The sequence below is a fragment of the Passer domesticus genome, chromosome 23 (assembly GCF_036417665.1).
Source record: "Passer domesticus isolate bPasDom1 chromosome 23, bPasDom1.hap1, whole genome shotgun sequence".
Classification (NCBI taxonomy): domain Eukaryota; kingdom Metazoa; phylum Chordata; class Aves; order Passeriformes; family Passeridae; genus Passer; species Passer domesticus.
In genome coordinates this window covers 5142766-5170718 of record NC_087496.1, presented here as the reverse complement: position 1 = coordinate 5170718, position 27953 = coordinate 5142766, and the positions used below count along the sequence as shown (strand labels likewise).

The 27953-nt window shown below is 54.8% G+C and overlaps 1 protein-coding gene across 1 annotated transcript; it reads left to right on the top strand.

Moving 5' to 3' along the window:
- The first annotated feature begins 150 nt into the window (after positions 1 to 150).
- TECTA (tectorin alpha) lies at positions 151 to 26815 on the top strand. Its single transcript, XM_064397573.1, has 24 exons — positions 151 to 1995; positions 3240 to 3304; positions 5226 to 5359; positions 6465 to 6752; positions 10773 to 10910; positions 11482 to 11647; positions 13428 to 13840; positions 14031 to 14601; positions 15102 to 15694; positions 16083 to 16656; positions 17345 to 17955; positions 18226 to 18787; positions 19607 to 19806; positions 20583 to 20966; positions 21171 to 21457; positions 21555 to 21835; positions 21959 to 22069; positions 22434 to 22636; positions 22944 to 23107; positions 23228 to 23476; positions 23924 to 24086; positions 24356 to 24443; positions 24562 to 24678; positions 25074 to 26815. The coding sequence occupies exons 2-24, from the start codon at positions 3241 to 3243 to the stop codon at positions 25172 to 25174; spliced, it is 6462 nt and encodes a 2153-aa protein (XP_064253643.1). The 5' UTR covers positions 151 to 1995; position 3240; the 3' UTR covers positions 25175 to 26815.
- The last annotated feature ends 1138 nt before the right edge of the window (positions 26816 to 27953 follow it).

Sequence of the window (27953 nt, the reverse complement as noted above, 5' to 3'; positions counted from 1 at the left end):
CAGAGGGACTGGCCTTGGGGTTAAAACAAATTTCACCATCATGTCCTGCACCAAATGACCCTGGGGCAGGCAGGAGGAGAGGGATGCTCCTCTGGATGGGAGAGAGCTCCTGGGCAAATCCTTTGGGCAAATCCTGGGCAAATCCATCTTCCATGGGCTGTGCCAGGGAGATGGGAACAAGACAAGGCACTGCCTGTGCCAAGGTCAAGCAGGCACAGAACCCTTGTGGCATCTTTGAATGCTTGTTTGCCCTCAAGGTAAGGCATGGGAGGAAGTTTTCTGCTAGAAGAATTAAGAAAAGAAGAAGTGTTTGGTTGTTCAGCTGCGATGTGTTCAGCGCTGCATGATGGGAACGTCTCTGCCAAAAGAAGAGAGGCTGGAAGACAAAATCTTCCCCAAAGAGTCAGTGAGAGCTAATCAAACTTCATCAGTGTTCACTTGCCCAGACAAACAGGACCAGAATATTAAACTGACAGAGGGAAACCTATTTTCACCAGTTTTCTCTGTGTTACAAAACAGAATGAGGAGAGTCAATTGATTTTCCTGGAGCTGGTTGTGTTTAAAATGTATGGGAGGGAAGGGAAGAACTGGGATACAGGCTGGAAGTATTCTGCCCCTGGAATATCAGTCAGTGCTGATATCCCCCTGCCCTCCTAAAATAGCTGTTGGCTTAGAAAAGGGTAAAAATAAATTTAAAAATGAAAGATTCTTGCTAGCAGGGCCATGCTTGGAGGATGGAGGGAAAGCAAATTCTGGGATTTGCTGTGGAGGCAGCGAGCTGCCTGGTGCCCTGGTGTGCTAGGAGAGACTGCTGAGGTAAGAGACAGCTTTTTGGGGAGATCTTGCTGAACACATTGCCAGGAGCGCCCAGGAAAAAAAAGTCAGGGCTTCTTGTTGGGCTGCTGGCATTCCTGTCTCCTCTCTGTTCCTGACAAAGAGTGGGGAGGACGAGAGGAATTAAGACCTCCTAGCAGGGAAAATAGGGAATAAAAGGCCCCCACCCCAAATGTCAGAGGGGAAAATCAGCCAAGTTCAGGCTGTTTTCCCACTGCTGGGGTTGGAGCAGTGCCTGTCTGAGCTGAGCCTTGCTGCAGGATGAAAAATCAGCTCTGAGGTAGCTCTGCTGATGGATCCTTCACCCCTCAGCTGCTGCTCAGCTCTCCCTCTCATCCAACATGGACATGAACCAACTCAAAGCAGTTGAAATCTTTTTTGGGGTACAGATTGGACTCAAATGTAGAGCTGTGCTCAGCCCAGAATCCAGAGGCAGGAAAAATCCCTGTGGAAACTGCAGCTGTACGAGTGAAAATGATAATAATGCTCACAGCAGTGAAGCTTCCCACCAGCACCAGAGAGGGTGGAAATGGGAACAGCAAGGAAACCTTCTGTGGGCTGGACTGGGTGAGTTTTTGCTTTTCCACCTGTAAAAAAGCAGGACTTGGACGGCAAAGCAACTCCATTGAAACTCCAGGGCAGCGCCTTTGAACGGCGCTTTAAGCCTAGCACTGTTTAATGCTAATGCTGTAACTTTATATATATGGGCTTTTTCTTTTTTTTTCCCCTTTACACAAAGGAGGAAGGGGCTCAATTCTTCTGAGGGTTGGGTTTTCTGTTCCCTGAGCAGCAGAGCTGCGAGGCCAGCTCTGTCTCTCTGGCATTTCCATCTGAATCTGCCTGAAGGGGGTGAGCTTTTGGGGAAGAAAGAGGCTTCTCTCCCTCTCCAGGCCAGAATCTGATCTCCAGATTAGCCTGCTGGTTATCAACAGAGGAGCAACAGTTGTGATTGCAACTCAACACTGCTCCAGCCCTGGAAGAGCATTGAGGAAAACAGAGTTTCCAATTGGGAGAGCAAAGGACTGAGCCATCGTTTCAGACATCAGCAATAACTGGCATGGCAGCACGGGCATGCATTCTCCACTGACATAGGATTTCGCCCTGCTCTACCAAGACTGGTCTAAAATTCCAGACCTGATTACTCCTCTAGCCTACAAACAGGTTGGTAATTTCTTTTTTTCCATACCTAAAAGATTGTATTTTTGGATGGGATGTGTTCAGTAGCGCGTTCTTTGCTGTCTGCTCTGCTTTGCTCTTGTCCTTGCATTGCCACAGTCCCCACGGGTCACTCTCTGCTGGTCTCTGCTAATGAGACTCAGATTTACAATCTATACAAAATTCTGCCACTCTCCTCTCACCTTTCCAAGACAGGGAATGTGCTAAAACTTCTCCTTGGTGGAATGAACTTTTCCCCATGGAGAATGTGCTCGCGTTGATGTGGGCGAAGATCTTTCCTTCCACTGTGCTCCAAACTCTCTGAGTGATGTGGGATAAATTATGGGATGTTCCCCCTGTAATCCTGTGCTCTGTGGCATTAGGAGTTGGATCTGTAGATCCACATTTTCCATAAAAACAGATCCATGGGGAGAACACAAAGACGCTGGGTTTTGAGGGAGATTTTTAAAGCTGGCAAGGTGGGAATGCTGCTGTTGACACCCAGGCTGTACATAATGCACACAGTTGGTGTGGGGAGCTCCCACATCCTTCCCAGCACTCCTGGAGAATCCCAGACCTTGCTGGGAGCTCTCCCTGAGCCCTGCCCGTGCAGAACGAGCTCAATGAACAGGCGAAGAAATCAAAGCAGGTGTTTCAGCAATATTTTCTATTGGATTAATAACGAGTAACAAATTGCATTAGGCACAGAAGGAATTAGTGCTGGCAGAGGATTTCGTTTTCATTTTGTATCTTCACTCTCTCAGCCTCTCATTGATTGCTGCACAAGGAGCTGCCCAGCTGTGTAAATGTTTGTGCTCCCTCCTCGCTCATCCAGCCCCGAGTGATGGTTGTGGTGGCAGCCAGGGCTCAGGATTAGCTGAAGTTGGAGCCCCTGGACCATGAGAGCTCATCACAGCCTGGAGCAGAGCTGCTCCCCCTGGGCTCAGCCAGGAGTGGCCATCCCTGCACTAAGCAGGTCAGGAATTGCTCCTGAGCAGGAGAATAAGGAGCACACGGAGAGCTGTGGCTGTTCACAGCTCCCAGACATGAAATGAGCTCTTCCAGGTGTTCCTGGGCTTCCTTTGGCAGTGATTTGCTGTTATCACCGGGTGTTTCAGGGCTGCCTGGCAGGTGGGGGACCTCACCTGAAGCTCCAGATGTCAGCAGCAGTCAGGCAGCTTCGGGAATCCCCTCAAGGATGAGTTTTCCTACCAATGTGATGCATGGCTGGGTTTGTCTCCTTCCTGTAGGATGAACAAGAGATCATTCCTGGGAGCCTGGGTGGCCCTTTTGGTGATAACAGCACAGCAGCGAGGTGAGTATCTCCCAGCAGGAAAATATTCCCCAGCTGGGCTGTGCCCAGAGACCCCAGAGGGCTTGAAAAGTGACCCCAGAGGGCTTGGGAACCACCCCAGAGGGCTTTGGGAACACCCCCAGCTCCTTGGCTGGAGCAAGGACAAAAACCAGAGTGACCTGAGTGTTCCCCATGGGGAGGGAGGGACTGAGAATCCTAAGGGCTGCTTGTGTTTATAATTTTTATGGCTGTGTGTGCACCTGGAGCATTCCAGAGGAAGCAGGAGTTTGGAAAATCTCTGTGTTAGGGCTGCTGAGCAGGTATGGTAGTGTGGCACAGCTAAAGAGGAACTGAGGAATGTCTGCTGAGCCTCCTGTTTAAAAACAGAATAAAATCCATGTCCTGTAGCTGTACCTCGGCTGTGATAACTCATCAGGTGTGTAACAGCTGTGAAATTATTTATTTTACTGCCTGGCAGGAGGAATTTTGCTGTGGCCCTTTGGATATGTCTGTGGAAAGAGGGCTGTGGCTTGGACACCATCAGTGCCACCTCCCCGGTGTCCAACAGGGCACTCAGGGCACACAAATGTCTTAGGAAATCAGGATGCCAGTGGGTAAAGGGCGTTATCTCCCTTTTCCCAGGGAAATTTGGAGCCTGAGAAGGGTCAGTAGCGACTCCTTAATGCTCAGCATGGAGCATCCTCAGAGCTGGCATCAAGGAGAGCCCCTTGTGTGTCCATGGGAACACAAAAGAGCCTGGAGGGCCCCCAGGAGCTCAGGGCAGGCTCCTGGGGATGGAAGCATGTCCTGAATCCAGGTGAACAGAGCTGGGATTGTTCCAAGCCCGGGGGCTCTGTCATCCCAGATTGGATGTCGTGAGGCTTTCCTGCATCAAAGAAGGGAGAAAGGGGAGACAAACCCAGAAAAATCCCCGTTTGCTCTGTGAGGAGCTGGCTGGAGGAGCAGGACATGAAATGACAGCACAAATCTGGCTGGGACAAGAAGGGAAAGGTGCCCTGGGGCCTGAAGTGGCTGCTTGTGCCTCAAGCTGATGGATTTTAGGCTGGTAAAAAAAAAAAGCAGCAGGCTGAAACGTGTCAAAACCATCTTCTGAAGTACTTTTGGGAGAGACGGTTGTGTTCGCTGGCAGTGCCTTTTAGCAGGAAAGTGAATTTAGCCGGGAAATGTCGGAGCAGCCGTGACCCCTCAGGCTGTCAGCCGGGCCAGGAGCAGGGCAGGAGGAAGGTGGGCACTGCCAGGAGCAGGAAAGGAACAGGCAGGAGGAAGATGGGCACTGCAGGAGCAGGGCAGGAGGAAGGTGAAGGTGGGCACTGCAGGGGCAGGGCAGGAGGAAGGTGAAGGTGGGCACTGCAGGGGCAGGGCAGGAGGAAGGTGAAGGTGGGCACTGCAGGGGCAGGGCAGGAGGAAGGTGAAGGTGGGCACTGCAGGGGCAGGGCAGGAGGAAGGTGAAGGTGGGCACTGCAGGGGCAGGGCAGGAGGAAGGTGAAGGTGGGCACTGCAGGGGCAGGGCAGGAGGAAGGTGAAGGTGGGCACTGCCAGGAACGTGGCTCTGGGGGCTGGAATTGCTGCTGTTTGCCCCCCTGAGCACCTGACATGTGGACAGCCAGTCCTGCCCGTCCTGGAGCAGGGCATGGACCTGCTGTCCTGCTGTGAAACCAAGACTTAGGGGGTTTGACTTGGTCACTGTCCCAGAGGAGGAAAAACTGCAGCTGTGGTGCAGCTTGTGGTCACTCTGCTGTGTCCTGACTAACCTGGGTGATGCTTTTCCTCCTGAGCCTGTCCTAAAGGCAGTCCCACTGCCAGCAGCTCTGCCCTGGCTCCAAGCACCCTTTGGCTGCTGATTTTGGGGTTTGGAGCTGTTCTCTCTGAAATCAGGACTGTCCTGACCCTGCCCTCAGGACTCTTCTCCCTCTCCTTGCAGCTCACACCATGGCAAGCCTCTATCCATACTGGCAGAACGACACCAAAACCCCCAAAGTCGATGATGGCAGCTCCCCTGAAATCAAGATCTCTATGCCATTCATCTTTTTTGGAGCCCCATACAGAAGCATTTATGTAAGTGGAGAAAGCAGATCTTCCCTTCATCCTTTCCCTTGCCATTATTGGCTGCATTTTAAACATGCTCTGCCTGTCACCAGGAATTGGAAGATTTATTAGCAGCTACCTGACAAGTTCTTAGATTTCATGAACTGATAGGTTTTATGATTAAGAAAGTCAAAGGTGTATTTAATGGGATAATGTTCATAGGAAAGGAATCTAAAAGGCAATAAATTTTCCTTGTGGGTGATTAAATGGCACGGCGAAGCGAAGGGCTTGACACAAGGGACATTATTCCTGCTCCATGACAAGAAACAAGAACATGCAGGACCTGCAGGGGGAAAAGGGGCAGCGGTTTTGTGGGGGGCCCAGACAAAGACAGGCTGCTGCTGCTGCCAGGTGATGGCACAGCAAAAGCCTGGCTAAGGGGACACCAAGGCTGGGCTGAGAGGAGTCACCTGAGCTCACCTGAACCTTAGACAGGGCCTAAGTCAGCGTGACTGTGCCACATCCCAAGTTTTGTGGTCTCTGTGGGATCAGAAGAGACTCATCCATTTTCCAGCTGGTGTTTGTGCACAGCAGCGCTGGGAAAGCAGAATCCCACTCCAAACCCTTTTCTGGTGGGGATTCCAGCACCCAGGGCAGCAGTGCCATTTGCTGCAGAAATGTTGTTTTGGGGAGCATCTTCAGCAGACTCTGGGGAGGCTGAGGTGGCACCTCCCAGCTCTGGGGGAGCCCCAGGATCAGCCACAGATGCCAAAGCCAAAGGCAGTTTTGTCTGTGCAGCCACCTGTGCCCCCATCATCCACGTCCCTCAGTGCTGCAGGGCTGAGTAATCCCAAAAGCTGAGCAATCCTGGGAGCAGTGCCTCAGCAGATTTGGGTGCCATCCTGCTCTGATGGGTGCCTCCCCTGTAGAACCCTATTTTGAAGAATTTTTAGTGTTTTGGGGCTGAGTTGGTACTCATCAGCTGTATGAAGCTGAATCCTGCTCAGGCTGCTCACCCTGTGTCTGTGTCTAAACCCAAACCCTCTCTGCCCGCACCTCCTGCCAAACCAGCCTCTCTGTGCTGACTTATTCACCAAAGCACCTTTGCTCAGACGCCGCGGGGGTCTCCACGCAGGTCAACAACAACGGCGTGATCTCCTTCAACGCCCTGGTCAGCCAGTTCACGCCCGAGGCCTTCCCGCTGGCCGACGGCCGCGCCTTCGTGGCGCCCTTCTGGGCCGACGCGCACAACGGCATCCGCGGCGAGATCTACTACCGGGAGAGCACGGAGCCCGAGCTGCTGCGCAGGGCCTCCGGGGACGTCCGCCGGCACTTCAGGGACATGGCCTCCTTCTCTGCCCGCTGGCTCTTCATCGTCACCTGGGAGGAGGTCACCTTCTACGGGGGCAGCAGCACGACGCCGGTGAGGGGTTACGCGTGGGTGTATTTTATGTCTTGTCCTGTAAAGAGGGGAGCTTTTTATTTTATGTCTTGTCCCCTCCAAAGAGGGGAAGTTTGGGGGTGCATGGAGGTGTTCTTCATCATCTGTGTGTGAAATTGAGGAGGTAACGTTCTAGTGGGGAAAGAAGCACAATGCCGGTGAGGGGCTTCTCGTGGGTGCGTTTTGTGTCTTGTGTCCTGTAAAGAGGGGAGGTTTTAATTTTATGTCTTGTCCCCTCCAAAGAGGGGCGTTGATGGAAGTGATCTTCATCATCTGTATGTAAAATTGAGGAGGTAACCTTCTACACACAGGGGAAGCATGACAGCGGTGAGGGGTTTCTTATGGGTGTATTTTATGTCTTGCCCTGTAAAAAGGGGAGTCATTTTATTTCATGTCTTGTCCCCTCCAAAGAGAGGAATTTTGGGGGTTGATGCAAGGGATCTTCATAATCTGTGTGTAAAATTAAGGAGGTGACGTTCTATGGGGGGAGCAGCACGACGCCGGTGAGGAATTACTCATAGGTGCATTCTATGTCTTGTCCTGTAAAAAGGCGAGGTTTTTTTTTCTTTTATGTCTTGTCCCCTACAAAGAGGGGAATTTTGGGGATTGATGGAAGGGATATTCATAAACTCTGAGTAAAATTGAGGAGTGACATTCTAGGGGGGAAGCAGCACAATGCTGGTGAGGGGCTTCTCGTGGGTGTATTTTATGTCTTGTCCTGTAAAGAAGGGAATTTTTTTATTTTATGTCTTGTCCCCTACAAAGAGAGGCGTTGATGGAAGTGATCTTCATCATCTGTATGTAAAATTGAGAAGGTGACGTTCTAGGGGGGAAGAAGCACAATGCTGGTGAGGGGCTTCTTATGAGTATAATTTAAATCTTGTCCTGTGAAGAGGGGAGTTTTTTATATTATGTCTTGTTCCCTCTAAAAAGCAGAATTAGGGGAATTTTGGGGGTGTATGGAGGTGTTCTTCATCATCTGTGTGTAAAATTGAGGAGGTGACATTCTACATACAGGGAAAGCATGACACCGGTGAGGGGTTTCTTATGGGTACATTCTATGTCGTGTCTGGTAAAAAGGGGAGGTTTTTTTTTCTTTTATGTCTTGTCCCCTCCAAAAAGCAGAATTAGGGGAATTTTGGGGGTATATGGAGGTGTTCTTCATCACCTGTATGTAAAACTAAGGAGGTGATGTTCTAGGGGGGGAAGAAGGACAATGTTGGTGAGGGGCTTCTCATGGGTGTATTTTATGTCTTGTCCTGTAAAGAGGGGAATTTTGGGGGTTGATGGAGGAGTTCTTCATCATCTGTGTGTGAAATTGAGTGAGACACTTTGTGTTTGTGCTCCCCAGTTCCCTTCTGGGCTGAGGAGCACCACAGTCATTTCATTTTTCCCCTGAGCCTCGCTCCCTGCTTTGAGATCTCCAGGGAAAGCATCTCCTCCTCAGTGTTTGCAGGATCTAAGCAAGGCTCTGACACCAATTAGGACTCTTTGGCTTGATCACAATGCATTTCTTGCATACAAATTCCGATGTTTCTGATGGCAGCCCCCTGCCTGCATGGGAGATTGATCACGCTGATCAGAGCCACACTAATGACTCGGCCGTGTCACACGGCCACCAGTGTGTGAGCTGTATCTCACAGGAGGGGGATGGCACTGGGATGTTTGTCAGGGCATGGACAGCTTTTAAATATCCGGTGAATTTGTGAGCTGTGGCTGCAGCTGATGTGGGGAGGTCCGTGCTGCACTGCTGGCAGGGGCTGTGCTTGGGGTGAATTACACTCAGAGGGGTTTGGGTGGGAAAAGATCACCTCATTCCACCCCCTGCCGTGGGCAGGGACACCTTCCTCTAGACCAGGCTGCCCCAAGCCTCAAACAACCCATTCTTGAACAGCAAGTGAGGGATCCCAGCTACTGTCTGGGTTGTTCAGGATCAGCCTGTGTGCTGTGAGTGCCAAAACCCAGCTTCTCCTGTCTCGAGGAGTTGGCTCTGATAAACAGTTCAGCTCTTTTCCATTCCTTAGAGAAGCTTGAGATTTGATGCATATTTTTTTGCCAGTCCTGGCAGCACTTGCAGAAAAACCCCACATATATATATATTTATATATATATATTTTCAGACAGCAAGCAATATAGAGATTCGTGTATTGCCTGAAGAATTACATTTGCAACACAATGCAATTTATTTTGCTTTAGAGCAGCCTTCCTGCTCAGCAGCAGCCGGGGCTCGGGGTTGGCACAAGGAATACCATGCAACTTAAGCAGGAATTTCATCGCAATGCAGAAAAACTGCAGAAAATTTGGGAATGTGGCCTCAGGGATGCTGCAGTTGCTGCCTGGAGATGTCACCTGAGCAAATAGGTTCATTTTCTGAGGGTTGGACAGAGAGGGTGCTCCATGGCCAGGAGCTCCAAAAAGGGGAATTTTGGGGTTTGATGGAAGTGTCATGAGGAGAGAGGTGTGAGATTCACCTCCTGCCACCCTCCCAGAGGCTCCTGAGCAGAGCAGGGTTTGTTGCTGTGTGGAAAAGCTGCTGTGGCACTCTCCAAGTGGCACTGCCTTTATGTGTGACACGTTTGTGACCTCCCAGCACGGCAAAAGGTGAGCAAGAGGAAACCAGGAGTAGGAGAAAGAATGCCAGGGAAAGGATGAGGAGTGGAAGTGGCTCTGCTTTACTCCCTGCCCTGGTGTGAACTGTGCCATTTGCAGCTGCTCAGAGGCAGCTCTGCCCACACCTCTCTCTCTCTCCTGACAGCTCCCAGAGCTGCTTTGCCTCCGTGTTCCAGAGTTCTCCTGGCAGGGGCCTGGTTTCCTTGGCAGTGACATCCCCTGTGGCGTGCAGGCAGCCCTGGGCTCCCCTCTGAGGCATCCTCAGAGCCAGGGGGTTTGCTCCAAGGGGATGGAATGTGGTGCCAAGTGACCCCCAGCCTTCCCCTTCCCCTTCCCCTTCTCCCTTCCCCTTCCCCTTCTCCCTTCCCCTTCCCCTTCCCCTTCCCCTTCCCCTTCCCCTTCCCCTTCCCCTTCCCCTTCCCCTTCCCCTTCCCCTTCCCCTTCCCCTTCCCCTTCTCCCTTCCCCTTCCCAACTGCTCTCATGGCTCCTGGCAGGAGCAGCCCTGATGCTTCCCCCTGGGAGATGTTTGGATCCGTGGATTTCACCTGGGAATTGTTTCTGTGGCTGCAGTTTCCTCCCTGGTGTGCGGTGCCCAGGTAGCCAGGCTCCAAGGGTTGCTCTGCATTAATTAAAAGAGAGGCAGCCCCTGCTAAAATCCTGCTTGCTCAGAGGCAGGAGGGGCTGCTCTCAGGGCATGGTCCCAGGGCAGGGATGGGAAGGACAGGAAATGCAGGGAGCTGAGAGAAGGGGCTGACTGAGCTCCCAGTGCCCACCCAGCTCTGGATCTGCAGGGATGGAGGGGATATCCCAAGGGAAGGAGCTGCTTCTGTCCTTCTGCACAGCCCTGAAAGGGAAGATGGGCTCTTCCCACCTGGATCCTGGCTGGAGTTTGTGGGGCTGGAAATGCAGAGTCATTTCAAGTGAAAGGAAGAACACGAGCAGAGGATTTAGCAGGTGGGGAGGGGATTTGGCAGCCAGCAAAGTGCAGGATATACATGGCTGGCTTGGATGTAATCCACCCTCGGCAGCGTTGTAGGATATGAATGTGGAAGGGAACCAGGAAAGATAATGCAGGAATGAAGCTAAGACAGGGTAATGGGAGATAACAGATCACAAGCACCAAATCCTGCCCGCTGCTCCTTCCCCGGCAGCTTATTCTCATGCTGCCATCTATTGGTGCTCCCTTGGATCAGAGATGGTCCTCACACGCTCCCAGGTGGAGGAAGGAGCAGAATGGGAGCTGCTGGAGCAGTGGCAGCTATTTTGGGTGGGTTTGGGTCTCATTCCACTTCTGCTCCTCACTGTGAGGCTCACCCGGGCCAGACCTCAGTGTGGCAGCGGGGCAGGAGGAAAGCAGAGCCACCCATGAAGGTGCCCGTGGTTTCCCACAGGTGAACACGTTCCAGGCTGTCCTGATCACAGACGGGGTGTCATCCTTTGCCTTGTTCAACTACCACGAAATCAGCTGGACCACGGGCACGGCCAGCGGAGGGGACCCCCTCACTGGTCTCGGCGGGGTGATGGCTCAGGTGAGGCTCTTGCTCCCATATCCCCATCCCTGCTGAGCTCTTGGATTACTGCCTATGGCTTTTCCAAAGCATCCATGCCTGCTCAGGCCATGGAATCCCTCAGCATCCACAGCACTGGCCTTGCACTCCTTGCTGGGATGAGCACTCCAAAATTTGGTGGTGGCAGCAGTGCCACGGCCAGTCCCTCTGCCTGAGGAAGGGGACATTGCTGCATAAGAAATGCAGGAATCCTGCACCCCCACATTGCTTTCTTACTTTATCTCTCCCTGTGTTGTCCTCCCACTCTATTTTGGTCACTCAGCTCACACACCCTTAGATCTACATATATATGTATCTATACAAACATAAATCTGTGAATACACTTCCCTTCTGCTTGTAGTGCCTGTTTAGCTTTTCATTCACATTCAGACTACCTGAAAACAGAAATTTAGACTACCTGAAAACAGAAATCTTCAGAAAGAGCTGTTAAAACTAAAGAAGATGTACTCAGGGGGAACAGAGAATGAGGAAACGCAGCATCACTTTCCCATTGCCAAGATGGGTGATGGAATTTGCTCTCTCTCTGCTTTAGGCTGGCTTCAATGGTGGAAATCTCACCAACTTTTTCAGCATCCCAGGCTCCAGAACCCCAGACATTGTCAATATTGAGGAAACAACCAACGTAAATGTCCCTGGGCGCTGGGCTTTCAAAATAGATGGCAGAGAAATAGACCCGGCCAACGGCTGCAGCCTGAGAGGTAAGGGAGAAATGAATTGCTTGTCCCCAAATTTTGGGGTGCAGTGCAGCAAAAGATGATGCTGTTGGGGTGCTGCATGATCTGTGCTTTTGCCAGGGCGTCCCCATGAGCTGCAGCTGCAGGGACAGAAACAGAAGAGAGGGTTCAGTCCTTGCACATCTCCGAGTTCCTGCGATAATTGGTGGCAACAGGAAAGACTCAGGGACAGCAATTTCCTCCTGCCCATAAATTAGAGAAGCTGATCTTGTGCCATTTCCCTTGTTTATGCATGAGGAGCAGCAGGTTCTGCAGGCAGGACAAATGTCATGTGTCTGCAGCAGTTACAGGGTCTGTGCCTGTCACTGACAGCGCGGGGCCATAAAGGGATTAATCAATGCACACACTGACTGCACAGGGGCTCTGCTGCTGAAAGATTATTGCACTTCCATTTGACAAATAAAACTGTCAGGAGCATCCACTGTGCTCCAGGAGTCTTTCCAGCAAGAGAGAATTGTCATTTGCTGACAGACACTGGAGACATGTGGCTTCTTTATGTCCTAGTTTAGGACTACTCGAGGTCCACGAGATCCCAAGGCTCTTGCAGCTCCAGCAGAGTTTTGGGTCCAGCTGCTCCAGCATTTCCCAGCTGCTGACCCCAGGAAGAAAGGCTGGACTTTGCAGAGAAGTTGGAAACCACTCTCAGCTCTGCAGGTGACAAGAGGAGTTGGGAGTAGATCCCACCACTGGATTTAAATTTCACGGTGAATGGCCGATTGCCCCCAGGAGAGGAGATGCAGCACGAGGTGTTGGATCCAAATAACACCCCTTTCCCAAATTCCCCACACCAGGATGGTTGGAACGTGGGCCTTGCCAAGAGGAGACATTTGTTGCGAGGAAGCAGAAAATAGCTTTTTTTTTTTTTTTTTTTTTTTTTTTTTTTTTTTTTTTTTGTAGGAGGCAGGGAAGAGAACAAAAAGTTTAGGAGAGGCAAACTCAAGCAGCGCACGGCAGAAGCCACGCGCCGGAGGAGTGTGAAAAATGGCCAGATGGAGGGGAGAGAAACCCTCACGGGGACTTGCCACCCTTGTTCTCCAGCCCTCTTCCTGCCTCTCCTGTCTCACCAGCCAAACCCGCTCCCTCTCTGCTGCTGTCTGGGGCTGTGAGATCACTCAGCACCCTGCTGGGGCTCGTGTGTGGGGTGGAAGTTGCTTATCAACAGCTCTTTGGTGTAGTAACTACTACGAGATCTTCCTGAATGGGAGTAAATTGCTCCTGGGGCTGCTGCTGACAGAGTGACTTTTTGACCAGCAGAGTTACGTGAACAGGGGAACCGTGGAAGTGAGAGCAAAGCTGGAGGATGGTGCAAGTGCAGCAAAAATGTTGGAAACTGCCTCCAAATGGGGCTTTTCCTTTGGGAAAACAGCACAAATGCCTCTTGTGCCCTGCGATACTGAAGAAGAGCCAGAGTGGTGGGTGTCCAAAATGAGTGGAATAACCTTCAAGTTTTCCAGCCTGCTGTTGCAGCACTGACCCCGGATTTGTGACAGCACTCACAGCATTCCAGGGGCTCGTGGCGTGGGCAGGACTCAAAGAGGATGCACCACACATTAGAAATGAAACTTGGGATTTGCTGAGCGGCTCTTGCTGGGAGTTTGCACAAGGAAAGGAGCTGAGAAGCCCAGCAGCAGGACACGGTGGTGGTGGTCTCCATCACAGGAGCAGCCCCCCGAGGGTGCGCTCAGAGCGTGTTTCTGTTTCAAGAAGTGATGTAGCGTGGGTTTTTCCCTTTCTGTCTTTCTAGGCCAGTTTCTCCGTCAAGGGGAGATCTTTTGGGACAACGCCAACTGCACCACCAAGTGCCGCTGCCTGGACTTCAACAATGAGATCCTGTGCCAGGACATGGCTTGTGGCCCCTTCGAGGCGTGTGAGACGAAGAGCAAATTCTTCCAGTGCGTGCCGGTGGAGAGCAGCACCTGCGTGGTGTTCGGAGATCCACATTACCACACCTTCGACGGCTTCCTCTTTCACTTCCAGGGTTCCTGCTCCTACCTCCTCGCCAGGCAGTGCTGGCCAGGCTCCCAGCTGCCCTACTTCAACGTGGAGGCCAAGAATGAGAACCGAGGCGGCTCCTCCGTCTCCTGGCTGAGGGATATTTATGTGGAGGTCTACTCGCACAAGATTGTTCTCCCCAGGGGCGGATTTGGGAAGGCAAAGGTAAGAGCTCTGCTGGAAGGGGAGAACTTGCCAGGGCAGCTCCTCTGAGGTGGCAGCAGCCTGGAGAGTGTGGGATGGCACTTCTGGGCTTCGTGTGTCCTGGGGAATGGGCACAGGCTGTCCTGTCTGTCCCAGCACGAGGGCTCTGCTGTTCCACGCGCTGCTCAGCCGCCGGGTGTTGTTCCCGCAGGTGGACGACCTGGTGGTGTCCTTGCCCATCTCCTTGGAACTGGGCGCAATCAAGGTCTACCAAAGCGGGCTGTCCACTGCCCTGGAGACTGACTTTGGCCTGCTGGTGACCTACGATGGACAGCACTACGCCTCCGTGTCCGTGCCGGGCTCGTACATCAACGCCACGTGCGGGCTGTGCGGCAATTACAACAAAGACCCCGAGGACGACGTCCTGCGCTCGGATGGGAGGGTGGCCACGTCCGTGCCAGAGCTGGGCGAGAGCTGGCAGGTGCCACATCCCGAGCGCAGGTGCTCCACGGGCTGCCTGGAGAACTGCAGCCTCTGCGACGCCGCCACCGAGGCGCTGTATTTCACCCCCGAGTACTGCGGCTTCATCAACAAGAGCGGGGGGCCCCTCTGGGAGTGTGGCTCTGTCGTGGATCCCACTGCCTTCATCCACAGCTGCGTCTACGACCTCTGCAGCACCAAGGACAATGGCACCGGGCTGTGCCAGGCCATCCAGGCGTACGCCACCGTGTGCCAGGCCCTGGGCATCTCGGTGGGAGAGTGGAGGAGCCAGACGGGATGTGGTGAGTGTTTGGGAGGAGGGGAGCAATGCCAGGGGTGTGCCCAGGAGTGCATGACAGGATGGGGAGGAAATCCAAGGGAGGGGATTGCCTGAAATGAAGGGAGTTGGGAGAGAACTGATTGGTCCCTCCTCTCCATGGCATCACACCCTTGCTCCAGCAAAAGTGTGACACAAGTCAGGCATGAGGTGGGAGCTCCACCTTGCTCTGGAAGTCATCTGCTGCCATGAGGAGGGTTGGAGGCTGGACTGGAATGGGAACTGGTTGGTCAGTGCACCATCCTTGTCGCCTTAAATAGCTGTGGGCGACTCAGTGGCTCTGGGGCTATTTTGGAGAAGCTCAGGACTGGGCAGGGAGGCCTGGGTGGGAAATGGAGGGGACAATCCTGCCATTGGGGGCCTCATGGGTCATTCTGTGTTGTCTCTGCTGAGGTCAGTGAGAGGGTGGCACCTGAACTGTGCTGTAACATGGCCCTTCTGTTTGTCACCCCTCTGCGCCCACAGCGGCGGCCGTGCAGTGCCCGGAGCTCAGCCAGTACTCGGTGTGTGCCACCAGCTGCCCTGCCACCTGCTCCGACCTCACTGCCCCGCTGGCCTGCACCTCCCCCTGCACCGAGAGCTGCGAGTGCCCCGAGGGCCACGTCCTCAGCGCCGACCGCTGCGTCCCCGTCCAGGGCTGCGGCTGCGACGTGAACGGCCGCTACTACGCCGTCGGGGAGTCCTTCTGGGCATCACCAGACTGCACTGTGCAGTGCCACTGCGAGGCTGGCGGGGAGGCCAGGTGCTTCAACACCACCTGCCCCGAGGGAGAGATCTGCACCATCGAGAACGGCTACCGGGGGTGCTACCCAAAGCGGGAGACCGTGTGCTTGGTGGGGCAGGACCAGGTGCTGCAGACCTTTGATGGCATCACCTTCCCCTACCCGCTGGAACAGTCCTACACGCTGCTCAAGACCTGCCCAGAGAGGCCAGACTTCATTGAGGTGGACATCAACCAGAAGAAGGTCGGCACTGCTCCCAACGGGCCGCGCGTCGTGCGGGTCCAGGCGGTCGGCCAAGAGGTGAAGATTGGAGGCACCAGGCTGTCAGACATTAAGGTAAAGGTGCTGCCCTGGGACGGGGTGGGAGGTGGTGGCTTGTGGTGTGATCCAGTGGAGATTATGGGTCTGTGGCTGTGGACACCACAGGAATACTTGAACCATCATGTGGAGGCCCTTTGGGTGCCTGTGAAGCTGTTGCCACAGCACTGTTCCTTCTATTAGCTAAGGAGGTTTCCTGCCTCCTCCTTCTCCTGCAACTTGCTTTTCCCCTGGAAGAAAAATTGCTTTATGTGGGGCAAAACCCAAAGACACAGCTGTATGCCCTCACTCAGAGGAGGCTCTGGGCCCTGGAGGGTGGGTCTTTGTCAGGAAGTGTTTAACGTGCACATTGTGGTTGGGCAAAGCCACATCACCCACCCTGAACCCTCCACCTTGCTCCTTGCAGGTGAATGGTTATGACGTGGAGCTGCCCTATTTCCACCCCTCTGGGCGCCTGGAAATCTACCGGACTGACAACAGCACCGTGATGGAGTCTGAGGGGCTCCTGGCCATCAGCTACTACGACTCCGGCCTCCTGGAGATCCGCCTCTCCACCTCCTACTTCAACTGCACCGGGGGCCTCTGCGGCCTCTTCAACGACAACGCCACCGACGAGTTCTGCCTGCCCAAGGGCAAGTTCACCGACAACCTGGAGCTCTTCCTGGAGAGCTGGACCACCTTCGACGAGATCTGCAACGGCGAGTGCGGGGACCTGCTCATGGCTTGCAACAACGACTCGGAGCTGCTCAAGTCCTACAGGAGCCGCTCCAGCTGCGGCATCATCAACGACCCCACCAACAGCTCCTTCCTGGAGTGCCACAGCGTGGTCAACGTCTCGGCCTACTACAGGACGTGCCTCTTCCGCCTGTGCCAGAGCGGGGGCAACGTGTCAGAGCTGTGTGACTCGGTGGCACGCTACGCCAGCGCCTGCAAGAACGCCGATGTGGACATCGGCCAGTGGAGGAGCCACAGCTTCTGCCGTGAGTCCACCAAAGCTCTTCCTCACCCAGGGTGGGGAGAAGGGAGTTTGGAACCCACCAAACCCAGGCAGAGTGTTTTTGGTGGGGAGCTGTGGGCGTGCAGAGGCAGAGCAGCTTTTCGTGTGGGATGCTGGAATCACAGGCAGAGGTTTCTAGTGCCAGCAGAGAGAGATTTCCCAGGGAAGCGGTTTCAGGGTGGCATTTCAGGAGGCAGCAGAAGTTTTATGGTGCGCTGTAGGAGCATTCTGGAGCTGCAGATGGTGTCTGGCGGTGCTGTACGCCACCACCAGAGGATAATTTGAATAACACTGGTTTTTAGCTGTTGCTGTAAACTTGCCATGGATGGGAGAACATTCATAACTCATAAGCAAATATGAAAATCCCAAGTGTGGCAGTAGATGGTGGGAAGGCTGTGCCTGTCTCTGCCTCAGGAGTTTCAGGGAGGTGTTTGTTTGGGAAATAACAGGAGGAGGTGATGTCTGGCACACAGCAGGACAGGGTTGAGATGTGAGGGGGGCGATGGCTGAGAGGAGAAGGGGTTGCAAAGGGAATAGGATGAGCCAGTGGCCACAAGATGCTGAGACTGTTTCCCCTTTTGCCCTGAATCCATCACCACCCACTTTTTCCTGTTCCTCACCCAACGCTGTCGGAGCTGGGGGCTCAGGCTCTGTGTTTGCCAACCCTGCAGCTCTCTCCTGCCCGGAGAACAGCCACTTTGAGGAGTGCATGAGCTGCGTGGAGACCTGCGAGAGCCTGGCCTCGGGCCCCGTGTGCAGGGACACCTGCTCGGAGGGCTGCCAGTGCGACGAGGGCTTCGCCCTGCGCGGCACCCGCTGCATCCCCCGCCGCGAGTGCGGCTGCAACTTCGAGGGCCGGCAGCTGGCCACCAACCAGACCTTCTGGATGGACATCTCCTGCCACTTCCTGTGCTACTGCAACGGCTCGGACAACAGCGTGTACTGCGAGAATGTGTCCTGCAAGGACGACGAGTACTGCCTGGAGGAGAACGGCCTCTACTACTGCCACGCGCGCACCGACGCCTCCTGCATCATCTCGGGCTACGGGCACTACCTGACTTTTGATGGCTACTCCTTCGACTTCCAGAGCAGCTGTGAGCTGGTGCTGTGCACCACCATCTCCCGGCCCAGGGTGGAGCGCTCGGACACATTCCCAACGTTCACCGTCACGGCCAAGAACGAGGATCGGGACACCTCTCTGGCCCTGTGGGTGAAGCAGGTGGAAGTGGAGGTCTTTAATTACAAGATTGTTATCCACCGTGCCTACAAGTACACTGTGCTGGTGAGTGCAGGGCCATGAGGGCTGTGGTTATTTCTGCAGGAGTAAAACCCTAGACATGAGGCTTTAGGGCTTACAAGGTTTTCTGGAGGTGAGATCATGCCGTGGGTGCTGCCAGGCACAGCTTTTGGAGAGGATTTCTGTTTTGGCTGGAGAGGCAAGCTCAGCAGGGACTTTTCTCTGGGAATGCCCAGCCACCCTCATTTCTGTCCTTCTGTAGAAGCTCCCACCATCATGCCCCCTCACAGTGTTTGCCTTGTTCCCTCCCTGCAGATCAACGATGAGCGTCTCTACCTGCCCCTGAAGCTGGGCCAGGGCAAAGTGAACATCTTTGCCTTCGGTTTCCACATCGTGGTGGAGACCGACTTCGGGCTGAAGGTTGTGTACGACTGGAAGACCTTCCTGTCTGTCACCATCCCACGGGCCTTCCAGAACCTCACCTATGGCCTCTGTGGCCGCTACAACGGCAACCCCGAGGACGACCTGGTGGCTGCAGGGGGGACACCGGCCACCAGCATCAGTGACTTTGTGCAGAGCTGGGCCAAGCGGGACGCGTTCTGCCGCGTGGGCTGCGGCGACCGCTGCCCGGCCTGCGGCAAGGTGGAAGGATTCTGGAAGCCCCAGCAGCTCTGCAGCCTCATCCCCAGCCAGAGTGGTGTCTTTGCCAAGTGCCACAGCAAGATCAACCCCGGCTTCTTCTACAAGAACTGCCTCTTTGACACCTGTGTGGATGGGGGGGCCATGCAGACAGCCTGCAGCTGGCTGCAGAACTACGCCAGCACCTGCCAGACTCAGGGCATTGCCATCACTGGCTGGAGGAACTTCACCTCGTGCTGTAAGTGCCACCCTGCCTCCTGGTCCTTCTTTTTCTGGGGTTCCAAGGAGGGGGAGGCCAATGGCCTGGCAGCCAATCCCTCCCACGCTTGCTGGGTGAGGTGGGTGAAGTCTGGGACACTGTATTCTCCTGGAGTTGTCACAAACTGCATGTGGCACAGCAGGAGCAGGGATGGAAGTCTCAAGGTCAGAAGGTACAGGGGTGGAAAAGGGTGAGCCTCAGGCTCAGAAGGGACATGGATGGAAAGAGGAAGCCTTAAGCTCAGAAGATACAGGGATGGAAAATGGAAAGCCCTGAGCTCAGAAGGTACATGGATGGAAAAGGGTAAGCCTCAGGCTCAGAAGGTACATGGATGGAAAATAGAAAGCCCCAAGTTTAGAAGGGACAGGGATGGAAGATAGAAAGCCTCAAGCTCAGAAGGCATCAGCCATCCCCCCACTGTTAACCAGGGATTATATCAGTCAGCTTCAATGCCAGCAGTGCGTGTTGCTCTAATGAAGCTGCAGCCCCTTGTCAATAAGATGACGATGTGCTGTTCAATCAGGCTCCTGAGGATGGGCACCGCACGCATCCCTGGCAGCCAATCTGTCTGGCAAATCAGATGGGAAGTAATTGTCCTTGCTAACGAGACTGAAAATTAAATTTGTGTCGTTTTTCCCTTCTAACAAGCAAGCTCATGGCTCACGGGCCCCGCTCTCACAGGGTGGTGAGGCCACAGACTGGCACACCATGCACGACAGGTCTGAATCAATCCCTGGTGGGGAGCCAGGTTGGTGGTGTCCATGGAGCTAATCTGTGTTGGTTTTGTCCCCTGCTCAGCTGTCAGCTGTCCCCCCAACAGCCACTACGAGAGCTGTGTGTCCCTGTGCCAGCCCCGATGTGCTGCCATCCGGCTGAAGAGCGACTGCAGCCACTACTGCGTGGAGGGCTGCCAGTGTGACCCTGGCTATGTCCTCAATGGCAAGAGCTGCATCCTGCCCCACAACTGTGGCTGCTACTCTGATGGCAAATACTACGAGGTACGCAGCTCTTGGGGCCTGCTCCCTCCCTCTGGATGATATTTCTGGGCAGAGTTTGAGTGGGGATAGCAGTCAGGCTAGGCTGGTAGCAGAGATAGAGAGGAGAGGGACGTCCCTCCATGGTGTGCTGCATAGGGAGTCTTTCTATCCAAAAAAACATCATGCAGTTGTTGGGTGAAGGTGGCCTGGGTGTCGAGCATAGGAAGGAACTGGTGGAGGTGGGATGGAGAGAAGGTAATGACTGGGAAGACTCTTTGATGAGTGCCAAAGTCCAGTATTTTATGATCACATTGTGCTAGGTATTCACACATCATAGATTTAGTATTTCACATGAAATTTGCTTTTTTGTAGCTACTGGATGTCACTGAGGAGTATGAAGCAGCAAAGTGCTGTGCTGATAGCACTGGTCATATCACAGTGACCTGTATTTTGTGCCAGTGAAACTGTCCTGTGTAGGGTGCCTTTGCTCCATGAGGAGCCAGTATTGGTGTAGTGTCATATGGGCTTCCTTGCAGATGGGTTGGTGGCTGGCAGAATGCAAGAAAGAGGCCCAGGGGGTATTAAACACTGTGGCTTTGTGTGTGCACAAGAGGTGAGGGAGGTTGTGGTGGCAGTGCAAACATGAGTGTGGGTAGCAGAGGTGTTGCAAGGCAAGTTCAAGCTGCCAGCGTGTTCTTTGCCCCCTTTCCTCTGCTTGTCGTGTGACAGAGGGGTGCAAGCCTTGTCTCAGACACCCTCTGGGCTGAAGGGCAGCCGGTGACCTGTCCCTCTTTCAGCCCAAGCAGCTCTTCTGGAGTGGGGACTGCACCCGGCGGTGCCGCTGCTTCCGGCGCAACCTGATCCAGTGCGACCCCCGGCACTGCAAGTCGGACGAGGAGTGCGCGCTGCGCAACGGCGTCCGCGGCTGCTTCAGCACCCGCAGCTCCTTCTGCCTGGCGGCCGGCGGCGGCGTCTTCCGCACCTTCGACGGCGCCTTCCTCCGCTTCCCCGCCAACTGCGCCTTCGTCCTCTCCACCATCTGCCAGAAGCTGCCCGACTTCTCCTTCCAGCTCATCATCAACTTCGACAAGTGGTCCTCGCCCAACCTCACCATCATCTCCCCCGTGTACTTCTACATCAACGAGGAGCAGATCCTCATCAGCGACAGGAACACTGTCAAGGTGAGGTCTTGCCAGAGTGGGGCTGGGAGGGGATAATGGGTGACAGTGCACAATGGTCTGCACAAAGACCCCAGACTACTGTCAATGTTTTCACAGATGGGGTAGTGGGAAGCACCTGTGGAATCTTTTATGAGTGGCTCACGCCCACATCCATAGGCAGAGATATGGGAGGGACATCAGCTCTGTGTCCTTCTCTCACGCTAGGTGAACGGAAGCCTCGTGAGCATCCCCTTCGTCACGGGGCTGTCCACCAAGATCTTCAGCCAGGAGGGCTTCCTGGTCATCGACTCCAGCCCCGACATCCAGATCCGCTACAACGGCTTCAACGTCATCAAGATCACCATCGGGGAGCGGCTGCAGAACAAGGTGTGCGGCCTCTGCGGCAACTTCAACGGCGACCGCACCGACGACTACGCCACGCTGCGGGGCAAGCCGGCCGTCAGCAGCGTGGTGCTGGCACAGAGCTGGAAAACCAACGGCATGCAGAAGAGGTGAGTGGGCAGCTAGCCCTTTCCCACCAGCTGGGAGCGGGAATGGGAGCAGGGCTGGCTGTGAAAGGAGCCCCCACCACGTGTCCGATGCCCACAGCTGCAACGAGCTGCAGTACTCGCAATACGCCGCCTCCTGCGACAACGTCCAGATCCAGGAGCTGCAGAGTGACAGCTACTGCCTGAAGCTGACCGACATGAAAGGCTTCTTCCAGCCCTGCTATGGCCTCCTGGACCCGCTGCCCTTTTATGAGTCCTGCTTTCTGGATGGCTGCTACAACCACAAGAAGGTCCAGCTGTGTGGCTCGCTGGCTGCCTATGGAGAGGCCTGCCGGACCTTCGGCATCCTGGGCACCGACTGGATCGAGAAGGAGAATTGCTGTAAGAGAACTGGGGCTGCTCAGGTCGAGGGGAGCCGTGTCCCACTGGGGAGAGGGGCTAGAGGTGGCTGCCTCATGGTCTGAGGGTAAAGGTTGTGTTTGTGCTGTGTCTTGTGCTGTTTAGCAGGAGTGGTGGAAGATCCCTGCGTGGGCGCCGACTGCCCCAACCGCACCTGCGAGCTGGACAACGGCGGGGAGCTGTGCGGCTGCATCGAGCCCCCGCCCTATGGGAACAGTGAGTCCTCTGCTCCTGGCCCTATGGGAACAGTGAGTCCTCTGCTCCTGGCTGTGGGGTCAGTGCCGAGCTCCACCTTGGGCCATTATGCCACAGGGGCTTTGGGAAGGGATGTGCTGAGGGCTGTGACCTCTGCCAAGATGGGTTTTCCTGACCATGCACAGTTCAGGAGGGGAGCAGAGAGCAGGGAACAGCTTTTCTGGGGTGCACATTGTGGGCATCTCTGGTTTGGAAGCACTTTGAGTAGCAGAGATGTAAGATGGGCACAGCACACCACAGGAGATGATCCCAGCCCATTTTTAGTGGATGAAAGAAGTGCCAAGGGGCCATTTGTGGTGGTCTGAAGTTGTGTCATCTCCTGCAGCCACCCATGACATCATTGATGCGGAGGTGACCTGCAAGGCTGCCCAAATGGAGGTGTCCATTTCAAAGTGCAAGCTGTTCCAGCTGGGCTTTGAGCGTGAGGGCGTGCGGGTCAACGACCGCCACTGCCCCGGCATCGAAGGGGAGGACTTCATCTCCTTCCAGATCAACAACACCAAAGGCAACTGTGGCAACTTGGTGCAGGTGAGCTGGGACATGGGGCACACAGGGCTGGGAGCGTGGGACAGTCCACTGCAGCCCAGCTCAACTCCAGGGACAGAACAGTGCAACTGATGCTTGGGAGGTGCTTTAATGGGCTGGGGGTCAAGGAGAACACAGGAAGGTTTTGTAGAGTAAGGATGCAATTCCAAGCCCCACCATTCCATACCCTTTCTGGACAGAGGTGGAGGGGCAGCAGGTCCCTTGTCACACAGCTCATTTAGAGGTGCTCATTAGGAGCAGGGAAGTGGGAACAGCTGGAATTAAGCAGTGCCCTGTGTTCCCTCTGCAGTCCAACAGCACTCACATAGTGTACAAGAACACGGTGTGGATCGAGAGTGCCAACAACACGGGCAACATCATCACCCGGGACAGGACCATCAACGTGGAGTTCTCCTGTGCCTATGAGCTGGACATCAAGATCTCCCTGGACTCAGTTGTGCGGCCGATGCTCAGGTAGGAGCAGGGCCTGTTACACAGACGGGTGAGGCAGTGCTGGTTCTGAAGCCAGGCAACAATTTGGGGGTTCAAAACCTTTCCACCAACTGAGCAGGTGGGTTTTTTTGTCATCATTAGTGTGATTAACCTGACGGTGCCGACACAGGAAGGGAGCTTCACCACCAAGATGGCTCTGTACAAGAACTCATCCTACAAGCACCCATACAGGCAGGGCGAGGTGGTGCTCACCACCCGGGACGTGCTCTATGTGGGGGTCTTTGTGGTGGGGGCCGACTCCAACCACTTGATCCTGATGCTGAACAAGTGCTACGCCACCCCCTCGCGGGACAGCAACGACAAACTGCGCTACTTCATCATCGAGGGAGGGTGAGCTACCACGAGCCCCGTTGGTTTTCATGGTGTCTGGAAGGGTGGTGGCATCAGCTGGGACAAGGACCTTTAGGCCAATGGGATGGTTGATCAAAATCTGGAAAGGAGGAGGAGCAGTGTTGTTAGAACAGGAGTTAATTTGCTTGGTGTAGACAGAGCTAGAAGCCCTGTGTGTGACAGAGTACCAGGTGCAGAGAGAAGCACTTCCCTTGTGTCCATGATGCTGTGGACAACACCTAACTACAGGAGAAGGAGGATACGGATCATTTTGGGAAGTTGGAAATGCCAGAGAGAGGTGACAGAGGCAGGGCATGACACCCTTGTCCAGACAAGCCATGGCAGGGTCTAAGCACCCCACTGTAGGACCTGGGGTGAGGGGCCTTATGGGGACAGGGAGGGTCCCAGTCACAGGAGGGTGGTGCTGAGCATCGGTGCTTTGCACAGGTGCCAAAACATGAAGGACAACACCATTGGCATAGAGGAGAACGGGGTGTCCCTGACGTGTCGCTTCCACGTCACCGTCTTCAAGTTCATCGGGGACTATGACGAGGTTCACCTGCACTGCGCCGTGTCCCTCTGCGACTCCGAGAAATACTCCTGCAAAATCGTGAGTGGGGCGAGTGCAGAGGGAGGGGGTGCTTGGTTTGAAGGGCTCTTCCAGAGCGCCGTGAGCCCTGATGGTGTGTCATGGGACAGGTGACCAGAGGAGTAGCCCTAGGGGTGGTTGTGTGTCCCTCTGGGCATGGGGAGGAGATGCTCTGTCACAGGCAGGTCACCTTGGGACCTGTGGGAGCTGAGATCTAGGACAGGTGGAGGGGCACAGAGAGGGCCTGGGCAGAACTGAGGGTGACAGAGGTGATGTTTATCCCCAAACAGAACTGCCCTCAGCACACGAGGATGGCCAGCGCCTTCGCCGAGGAGTCCAAGGAGCAGATCCTCTCAGTGGGGCCTATCCGGAGGAAGCGTAAGTGCGGGAGCCCAGGGAAGGCTGGGGGGTTTGTCTGCCATCCCAGCCTCAAGCAGCCAAGGATCAGGGATTGGGAGCATGGCTCAGGTGTGCCCCTTTTGCTGTTTGTGTCCAGGATCAGACTGGTGTGAGGACAACGGAGGCTGTGAGCAGATCTGCACGAGCCGGGCGGACGGGCCTTTGTGCAGCTGTGTGACAGGGACGCTGCAAGGGGACGGCAAGAGCTGCAGGGGCAAGTACCGGGGTCGGGGTGGGCACAGCAGGGAGCTGCCACCCCCAAACCGAGGGGCTGTGGGGTGAGCAGCATGGGGAAAGGGGCTGGGACGTGTGGCGTGCTGCAGACAGAAGGGGTGTGGAGGGCAGCGAGCCAGATGTGCCCTGTCCCTGTCACCTGAGGGCTGTGAGGGCGCTGCTGGCAGGTTCAGAAGAGCTGGCAGGCAGCTGCAAGGGGGTGATGGTGCCTGCATGGTACAGGGCAGGGGAGGGTAAATGCAGTGGTCTGGGAGCCCAGCAGTGAGGTCGGGCATTTGGGTGGGCACCAGCCTGGCACGATTTGAAGGGAATATTCCATATTGCCAAGGAAGGCACTCAGAGCCCCAGCTTACATGGATTTTGTTGTCTTGGCAGCCTCCAGCTCTTCAGGGGAGCACCGTGCCCGAGTGACCCTCCTGCTGGCGGCCCAGCTGTGGCTGTGGCTGCGCTCGGCCCCGCGGCCCCTGACCTCGTAGGCGCGGCCCCGCCGCCCAGCCAAAAACTGTTCTCGCGTCAGCCTGAGTCTTTGTAGGGTAGGAGACAGCCCCCCCGCCGTGGCCACGCTGCTGCCCACCCGGCCATGCTGCGAGGAGGCAGAGGGATGTCACCTGAGAGAGGTGGGACGCGGACCCGACCGTGACGTGCAGCCGGCACAGCGACACTGAGCGGGATGTTTGCCAGCAGCGATGTGGGACTGGGGTTTGGGGGTTTTTGTTACAGCTTTCCATCACTGATGTGGACTCAAGGAGGGGTTTTGCAGCTTTTTTCCCAGGCTCTCCCTTGTGGGGTGCACTGAAGGTGGCCCACGCCACTGTTGGTAGTGTGGGATGGGGTGGAGCACGTGCTGTCCCCTCAACATGGACAGCTCCCACTGTCCTTGGGAGCTGCCACCAGGGTCTTATGAGCTCACAGACTCAACCAGAGGTGGGTCTTGGGGCACAGAGCAGTGCATTGCCATCTCTGGATGACGTGACACCTTGGGACCGTGTCACCCTCTGACTCTCTGGAGCGGAGGTGGTGCTGAGGTTTGGTTCAGAGAGCCAAACTCATCCATGGGGCTCTGGAAATCTTGGCATTGTGCTGTGGTGGTGACAAGCTGGTGCCAATAATTGGAAAGAGGTGCTTTCTGGTGGGCAGGAACGAGAGTCAGAGGAAGGAGGGACGAAATTCCCTGCCGTGTTTGTGTGGGGTGCAAGGGTTGAGGGTCAGAGCAGGGTTGGGGTCTGCGGGCACAGGGCAGCATTGGGGTGCCTGGTGAAAGAGTGGGGAGCAGCCTTGGGGTGCTGGTGGGTGTGGGGGGCTGTGTTGGTGTCTTGTCTTGTGTTTGTACTCTGTGAAACGGCTGCGTGGGAATAAAAAGTGTTGTAACCCTTCGTAAGCACCGGCTCCTGTCTGATGGGGGCGAGGAGCAGCGGGGCCTGGAAGGACACCAAGGCTGCAAAGAGTCCCAGGGAGGGTGGACTGGGAGTTTTGGGGTGCCAGGCAGGGGCACACCAGAGCTGAGGGCAGGGGTCGTGGCTGGAGTGTGGGTCTGGCAGGTTTGCCATGGGGTGGGCTGGGATGAAGGGCAGAAGGAGCAGAGGAGATTTGGGCTCTGGGGCAGGAGGGCAGCTGGTTCCTCTGCCTCAAGACAAGAGGTGGGTAACAGGATGTCATGGACTCTGCTCTGCTTGTTCTCTGCCTCCAGCTCCCTCTCTGTCCCCTCTGTGTGTGTGTTAGCTCTGAATTCTCTTTTTCTCCCTGTGACTACCTCTCTTCTTTCTGCTGCCTCATTCCCCCCAGCTCTGTTCCTCTTTACTGTCCTGTCTCTGCTCTCTCTGCCCTCTCTGTGCTTCTCTGCCATCCCTCTCCTGTCCCCTCTCTGCTCCCTCTCAGTGTCACTCTCAGCTCTCCAGTGTCACTCTGTCTCTCTGCCTTTGGTCTGTTTGCTCTTTGTGCCTCTTTGCCCTCTCTCTCCCACATTTTCTCTCTATCTCTGTGCCCTCTGCACCTCCCTCTTTGCTCTCCAGGTCTCCCATCTCCTCCTCCAGTCTCTCTTTGCCCCGGGCCATGTCTCACCCTTATCTCAGCGTTAATTAATGAACTGCTGAAGGACGGCAGCAGTGTGGGTGTGCTGCACCAGGGAGCTGCCTGAGGGCTGCGGGGGGAGCCCCGAGGATGGAGAGCATCCCCGGGCACTGCAGGGCTGACGGTGCTGGGCAGGTGGGGAAACAGCACGGGGGGTGGTGGGGAGCACTGCAAGGGCTGTTGGTTTTCATGGTTTTCTTTGGCTCTTAAAGGGTTCGGCAGATTGTGCAAAGAGCGATGGTGAGAGGAGTGTGGGATCACACTGACCACAGGGCTGACCACAGGGTTGACCACATCACTGACCACATCACTGACCACAGCCCTGACCACATCACTGACCACAGCCCTGACCACAGATTCATGGACTTAATTATCCTGGAATCACCTCAGTTTGGTTTGGAAGAGAAAGAGACCTAAAGCTCATCTCATTCCACCCCTGCCATGGCAGGGACACCTTCCCTGTCCCAGGTGGCTCCAAGCCCCATCCACCTGGCCTTGGGCACTTCCAGGGATCCAGATCTTCTCTGGGCACCCTGTGCCAGGGCCTGCCCACCCTCCCAGGGCAGAATTCCTTCCCAAAATCCCATCTAACCCTGCCAGCTTTACCCCAAAGCAGAGCTGGCTTTTGCTACTTGAAATCCAGACTAGTAAAACTGATCCTGGGATATCAAACTCTCTTTGCTCTTAAGCTCTTCAGGATGTAATTTAGTGTTTCAAAGCCAACCTGATCAGATGGAGAAGCAAAATTAGCAGCTGTCAGATGGCCTAGGGTAAATCTAACCATGGGGGCTCAATTGGGATGATGGAAACGTGACTCAAAGGCTTTCACATGCTACAGCTGTGTTTAAAAAGAAAAAAAGAAAAGAGAAAAACGCCTTAAACCCACTATTCCAACTGCATATGTTTTATTTTGCAGACTCCTGGCTGATTTAGCCCAAATTTATTAAAGAGTAATTACTTATTTGTGTATTAATGATGATTAAAACCAAACCCTGGGCGATGGGTGCTGTTAATGCTAGCAGTCCAATAAATTTGGTTTAAAGTTTCAAACACTGTTGGTGTCTTTTACATCCACCCAAGATCTGCAGCTTCAGAGGATGACAGGGTTGGGGGACAGAGGGAAACAGATTCAGCCAGAAGGGACAGAGCTGGAGAGCTCTGAGCTGCTCCAAATGCACAGGAATTCCA